General features: G+C 37.2%; 1 protein-coding gene across 4 annotated transcripts in view; it reads right to left on the bottom strand.

Moving 5' to 3' along the window:
* The window catches only part of ZMYM5 (zinc finger, MYM-type 5), a 30,956-nt gene that overhangs the window by 13,533 nt on the left and 9,801 nt on the right, over positions 1 to 7,622 (bottom strand). Inside the window, exon 4 of one of the 4 annotated variants that reach the window (XM_008569092.1) lies at positions 3,996 to 4,144. The exons of the other annotated variants lie outside the window; for them this stretch is intronic. Coding sequence (XP_008567314.1) covers positions 4,065 to 4,144 — 80 coding nt within the window. The 3' untranslated portion in view covers positions 3,996 to 4,064. Of the gene's footprint in view, positions 1 to 3,995; positions 4,145 to 7,622 lie in introns of those variants that run through there. 4 annotated transcript variants of the gene reach the window in all.

Genomic DNA, 7,622 nt, shown 5'->3' with positions numbered 1-7,622 from the left:
TGCAACCCTCAGTGTCGCGCCCATACCGGACCGGGACCGGCAACGGGATTGCAACCCTCAGTGTCGCACCTGCACCTCGCTCAGCCAGTGAGCGGGAACCGGTCTGCATGTGGGATCCGAACCCTCGGCGGGAGCACCATCACACTCCCAAGCGGCGCACTGTAGCAGTGCGCCACCGGGCCGGCGCAGATTCAACATATTTTTTTGTTTGTTTTTGTTTTTGTCCTTTTTGAGATCGGCCGCACCATGCTCTACCAGTGAGCGCTGTGAGCGCACCAGTCCTCCGTATATAGGATCCGAACCCGCGGCAGGAGCGCTGCTGCGCTTCCAGCGCCGCACTCTCCCGAGTGCGCCACAGGCTCGGCCCCTAAACTTAACCTTTTATTCAGTATTTCTTTAGTGTTGTTCTGCTGGTAAGTTTTCTCGGTATCTCAGTATTTTTGTTGTTGTTAAAGAATAACATACACACAATAAAATTTTAAAATTTAAGTGCAGAGGTCAATTACTTTTTTACAATTGAATATACGTGCATGACCACCACCCGGATAAACATACAGAATATTTCTAACATCCCAGCTTTCCATATGTCTCTTGCCAGTCAACAGTTCCCCTACAATCTTTGGTGACTACAACCACCAAAGATTACTTTGTCTTACTTTGAACTTCATATTCATGAAATCATATAGTATGTATACTTTAATATTCTAGTTTTCTGTAACTCAACATTTTGTAAGGTTCACCCATACTGCACATAGTTGGACATCATTCTTTCTCATTGTTGTTGTGGCTAACACTACTTACCCATTCTAAATCTGGATCATTTCCAATTTTTGACTACGATTTCTGTATGTCTTTTAATGGTTTCTTAGGCATTTATTCTGATTGGGATTTGTAAAGATTCTTGAATTTGTAGGTTAATGGTTTTTCTTCATTTTATAAAATTATCAGCTGTACCTCTTCTGCCTCATTCCTCTCCTGCTCTTTCTGGGACATTAACTACATGTAATTTTCATTGAATGTCATAGGTTTCTTACATTCTTTTCTGTGTTTTCCACCCTTTTGGCTCTCTCTGATTCAGTCTGAATAATCTTCCCTGATATATCTTCCAGTTCACTCATGCTCTCTTCAGGAGTGCGCAATCTACAGTTAAAATGTAGTTTCTTCAAATCTGTGTCTGATTACCCTATTAACTTGAACCCTTGTGAACTCATTTCTACTGTCTGCTTTTTTTAATTTTTATTTTCTGTCATGTGACATTGCTTCCTATCTCTGATTGCTTTTTATCACTTTTATATGAAAAACTGCAAAAAAGCTTGAGGTTTTGGGTGATGTCAGCATTCCAATCCAAAGGAAAGGTTTTTGTTTTGTTTTGTTTTTACCAGCAACCCCTTTGTGGGCCCCTAGTCAGTCTACTGAAAGTTTCGCTTAGCTTCTCAGCTTTTTTTTTTTTTGGGGGGGGGGCAGCTGGCGGGTGTGGTGTGGGTATCCAAATCCATGACCTTGGTGTTATAAGCCTGCTCAGTTGGTTAACAGGCTAGCCCTCCTCAGCCTTTCTTAGCAGCCTTTTCTGGAACATACCCATCAGGAAAAAGCAGCCCAAGTACTAGGATTACTTCTCTGAGGTTTCCTCTCTCAGATCTCAGAATGCTAATTTGTTTGCTGTATTTGTAGCTCTATGATGTTTTTTAACAAATATTTTATATATTTTTTCTTTTTTTTCCCCTAATTATTCTCAGCAGGAGGGATACTTATTAGAAGTGCAACTCTCTACAATCAGTTTCATTGCCAGAAATGCTTACTATGGAATAAAAATACAGCATAAATGCAAGAGCAATTTCTAAGCTTAGGCATTTTCTGTAATGAGTTTTTTACTGTTTTTTGTTTATTTGTTTTTGTTTTTTACTGTTTCTACATGTGGTGAGTAGAGAACTTTCACTGAAATACAGTTACCCTAAGAGTTAATAAAAGGATTAAACGTCTGAAAGGCCCATTCTAATGAACATAATCCTATTTTCATAAAATGAAAGAGTTTTACCTGTGCTTTATTTATTTATTTATTTTTGTCTTTTTGTCTTTTTTCGTGACCGGCAACGGATCGCAACCCTCAGTGTCACGCCCACACCGGACCGGGACCGGCAACGGGATCGCAACCCTCGGTGCTGCCCCCGCTCCCCGCTCAGCCAGTAAGCGGCCAGTCTGCATGTGGGATCTGAACCCTCGGCGGGAGCGCCACCGCACTTCCGAAGCGGCGCACTGCAACAGTGCACCACTGGGCCGGCCCTTACCTGTGCTTTATGAAGAGTCACAATATTATATGATGAAATTTGAACCTATGAGCCCTGGATTTAAATATAACTCAACTCCTCCAGAAATCCTTGCCTTTTTTTGTTGTTGTTGTTACTAGAAAACCTTCCATTTAAGTGGGAAGCACATAACTAAAGTTAGACATTGTGGGAGGTTTGACTTCGAATAATAACTATAGCAATAAAATGATAACTACCTCCTTATTCTAAAGGTTTTGTGGTAAAATTAATTAGTTTTACTAATGCTGACAACTAGTAAAAACAAAATAGAGGGTTAATACTAAAAATAGACAGCTTTTACTCATTCAAGTTGGAGTGTGAAAAGCAGCAACACCAAGAAGTCCTTTCAACAAGTGACTTAACCTTTAAGAAAACTTCAAATAGATCTTTGCCATACTCTTCACCCGAAAACTTGGTGAACATTTCCTTTAGAATTCTACATTATGTATTATTTAGAGGATACAGTTTTGTAAACTTTGTCCCCCCAAACAGACCTTTAGAGAACTCAGGAACATTATTAAGTCATGCATGCTTCAGAATAGACAATAAAATTCATTGCCAAATATCATAAATAAAACAGTTTAAATGTAGTTATGAATATCTTTCTGCTTCATATATATGAATGAGTGTCAAGTGAGTCATTCAGTGCTTTTGTTCTTTCTGTTACATTTTACAATCATTGATAGTTCATGTGACAAAAAAAAAAAATCAGACATATAAAATATAGTTTTGAATTAATGAGATAAAGGGATGACAAGAATAAAAATAAACCCAAGAGTAGTTAAACTGCTTTCTTTCTTTTTTTTTTTTTTCCTTTTTGTCTTTTTTCGTGACGGGCAATGGATCGCAACCCTCAGTGTAGCACCTGTACTGGACCGGGACCGGCAACGGGATCGCAACCCTCGGTGTTGCTCCCGCACCTCACTCAGCCAGTGAGTGGCCAGTCTGTATGTGGGATCCGACCCCTCGGCGGGAGCGCCACCGCACTTCCCAAGCGGCACACTGTAGCAGTGCGCCACTGGGCCAGCCCTTAAACTGCTTTCAAACAACCCTGGCAACTCTCAATTACACCCACAATTTGAGTGGAATAATAGCATAGTATCTACTATGTTTGGAGGTACTTTGTGCCTGCCAAAACTCATGTTGAAATTTGATTCCCAATGTGGCAGTGTTGGGGGATGAGGCCTAGTAGAAGGTATTTGGGTGATGGGGCAGATCCCTTATGAATAGATGAATCATGAGCCAAGTACACCTCTTTTCTTTATAAATTACCCAGTCTCAGGTATTCTTCTATAGCAACACAAAAAGAACTAAGGCAGTATCTAACTACAGGATGACTTCTTATATTTAAGTATCAGACTATATATGCTCTTATACTGAAAAGCATCCATTTACCCATGTCTACATCACACACTGATGTGCCTAAATACACAACATTAATTTACTCCAGAAGGTGAAAAATGGTCTTGAAGACTGAAACATAAAAGAAATATATGGCAACGCTTCAAGTTTTAGTTCCATTTAAGAACTTATATTTATATTAGATGGAATTTATGCTTATATAAACAAGCATGAATAATATCTAAAACAACCAATAAATAAGCATCTGAAATTTAGGAAATAATTATAAAACAATAAGTAAAAGAATGAAAAAATAAACAGGCCCAAAAAGATGATTTTCAATGCACATTATTTCAAAGTCTTCAACACCTTTAATGTTTTTAACACATGCTTCAATGTACAGATCACAAGTTTTTTATGTTACTTCTCAGGTTTAACTATTATCGATAAACAAAAGATGTACATATCCAGTGTGAATCCTTCAGATGAAAAAAATGTACCTAGTAATAAATGGATGACAGACATGAATTTGAGCAAATTTGTTAAAAAATTGCAAATAAATTTTTAAAAGGTCAATGATGTACAAATTAAGATGATACCACATTTCAATTTAGCAAACATTAAATAAAACTCCTACCTTTGAGAAGTGCTTACAATATGAAAAAAGAACAGTTATGCTGTAAGGAAAGTAAAATATCTTTTTGGTCAGGGAAATTTTGTATTAACCATCAGATGCTTTAAAAATATGTTGACATTTTGACTATAAATCTCTCTCTAGAAACTTTTCAAGAAATTAAGTGCACCAAACATAGAGATATTCACGAGAAACCTTTTTTACAACTGCAAAGAATAGAAACAACACCAAATAACAAACTATTAAATGAATCATAAACATAAAAAAATAATTATATTTGATATGAGCTAATAATATACTTAATGATGAAATTTCTGATGCTTCCCTGAGGCGGAGAACAAGACAAGGCTTCATTCTCCTACCCCTTCTACTCAGCATTGTACTGTATTAGAAAAAGCAATTAAAGGGGATGTGTGAGGCCAAACTACGTCCATAGTAATAATATTTACTACTTGCCTTTTTTCATAATATTTACTACTTGTTGGCATTTGCACTAATAGTGTGAAAGCAAAACTTCTGGCAGTAGAACTAAACTGTACTAACAGTTTTCATTATCATGCACTTGCAAAAAGTGTCACCTTCAACTATGGATGTTATTCCAACACCAACTGGTATACTTGTAGCAATACAATTCTGACGCTAACCACTAAGAATTAGCTTCAGACCCCACAGGTTTAAAGCCATGGTTCCCAACAAGACTGCCCTCACTTCAGACATCACCTGCACTTCTGATCAACTGACTACAAATACAGGAGGTTTCCAAGACTCCCCTATGGCTCGGTAATTTGCAAGAATGACTCATAGAACTCAGGAAAGCGCCATACTTACAATTACAGTTTTATTACAAAGGATACTAATCAGAAACAGCCAAATTAAGGGATTAACAGGGAAAGGTCTGGGAGGGTTCCAAATGCAGAGCTTCCGGGCCAGCTTTGTGGAATCAGGAAGCATCTCCCTCCTGGCACACTAATGTGTTCACCAAACAAGAGACTGCACTGAGCTTCAATCACTAGTTTTATTGGGGTCTGATTTTATAGGCATAACTGATCAATTGTTAGTCACATGACTGAACTCAATCTCCAGCTCTCCTTCCTTTCCAGTTTGGACTGGCTCAAAGCCCCAGCTCTCTAACCACAAGGTCAGTCTTTCTCATGGCCAACACCCATCCTGAGTTATCTCATCTCTTAGCATAAATTCAAGTATGGTCCAAGGGGCTCATTAATATAGCAAAGACACTTTTCTTGGGAAATTCAGAGATTTAGTCTCCCTCCCAGGAGCCAGAGACAAAGGCCAATCAAATTCTTTATTATATAACATATGTCTTCGATGAAACAGTAAAAATTATTAATTTTATTAAATTTCAGCCTTTGACTACATCTTAATTCTGTATGACGAACTGGGAAGATGCAATAAAGTATTTCTGTTTCACACCAAAGTACAATGGTTATTTTAAGGAAAAGTGGAAAAGCACTTGCACAACTGGTGCACTGTAAACAGAACTAGCCATTTTCATAAAATATTTTTACTTGAAAGAATGACAAACTATGGCTATTGGGAGACATTTTCTTGAAAGGAAATCAAATGAGCCTGTCACTTCAAGAAAACTGACAGTACTTGCTGTCGATGACAACATCTGAACCTTCAAGTGAAAATTAGAATTTTTGAAAACTTGTATCCACCACTGTGAGCTTGACAGCTTCCTAAAGTGTTAACATTTCAAAGATCTGTGTAACTCAGTGAACTAATATTTTCCAAATAACCAATGCACAATGTTATTAAATCATGCCAAGGCAAAAATCTATAAAAAAAAGATCAATGGATTTTAAAGTAAGATTGTGAAAAGTTCATTACATGGTTTCAGAGTCCACATTGTTAAGAACTTTTTTTCTTTTGCAGCTGGCCAGTAGGAGGATCTGAACCCTTGATCTTAGTGTTATCAGCATCAGACTTTAACCGAGTGAACTAACTGGCCTAGTCCACATTGTAAGAACTTTTAAAAACTACTAATTGTCAAGTTTTGGTGCTGTGTCAAAATAACACTATACATAACTATCTAAAAAGATTGTTAAAAGTAGTCTTCCTTTCTGCAACCACATTACTATGTGAGACCAGATTTTCTTCTTATACTTTAAACAGAACCACAAATTGCAACAAATTCAACATAGAAATACATCTAAGAAGCTTAGCTATACCTCTCTATCTTCTATTAAGCCAGATTGTATTTTATTTTACTATTTATTTATTTATTTATTTATTTTAACAAAAGGATGACCGGTAAGAAGATCTTAACCCTTGACTTCGTGTTGTCAGCACCATGCTCTCCCAACTGAGCTAACCGGCCATCCTTATATAGGGATCCGAACCCGTGGCCTTGGTGTTAGCAGCACCACACTCTCCCAAGTGAGCCACGGGCTGGGCCAAACCAGATTTTAAGTGGTGCAAAAATGTAAAACGATATTATTCTTTTTCCTTAATTTTTTTACAAGTTATTTCTCATTAAAGATGTTATTCATAAAATCATATAATGGGTATTTATTGTTAAATAAATATTTTAATGACTTATTAATAGATATAAACCAAATACAATCTTTGGTGTCCACGATCAATTTAAGAGTGAAACTGACACCAACAAGTTTGAGAATAAGTGTCCCAGGAAATAACAAAAAAAGTAAATAAAAATATTGAGTGTAGAGTTTTAGAAGTAAAACATGGGAAATCATGTAAATGATAATAAAAAGTAAGGGAATGGGTACCTCAAAGGAATATTTTGTGGCTACTAAAACTTATACTGTATTTATATTTTTAAAATGACATACTAAAATTTAAGTAAATCAACAAGGCACAAAACCACATATAATATGCTCTTAACTACATTTTTAAAAACCAGAGGCAAAAGACTGAAAGCAAACAAACCGAAATTTTAAGTGTGGTCACTTCTGGTTCTGGGGTAAGGTGACAGATATTTCCTTACTTCTAACTCTCTAACTATGAGTTTTTCCCAAATATTTTGTAATAATCAAATAGTAGTATCATAAACAGAGAAAAAGAATAACTAAAAAATGAAGAAAAAGACACCTGCATTCCATTAAACAATAACAGTGATAAGGTTCTTAGGATGTAGTTCTTTTTCAGTCCTTTCCTAAAATTCAACTGGCAAAAAGCACTGTCAAAAAACAATACCAGGGGGCCGGCCCGTGGCTCACTCGGTAGAGTGCGGTGCTGATAACACCAAGGCCCCAGGTTCGGATCCTATATAGGGATGGCCGGTTTGCTCACTGGCTGAGCGTGGTGCTGACAACACCAAGCCAAGGGGTGAGATCCCCTTACCGGTCATCTTTAAAAAA

Source organism: Galeopterus variegatus, unplaced genomic scaffold (genome assembly GCF_000696425.1).
Source record: "Galeopterus variegatus unplaced genomic scaffold, G_variegatus-3.0.2 Scaffold465, whole genome shotgun sequence".
NCBI lineage: Eukaryota > Metazoa > Chordata > Mammalia > Dermoptera > Cynocephalidae > Galeopterus > Galeopterus variegatus.
The sequence above is the reverse complement of the archived record's forward strand: the minus strand, read 5'-3'. Positions and strand labels throughout refer to the sequence as shown.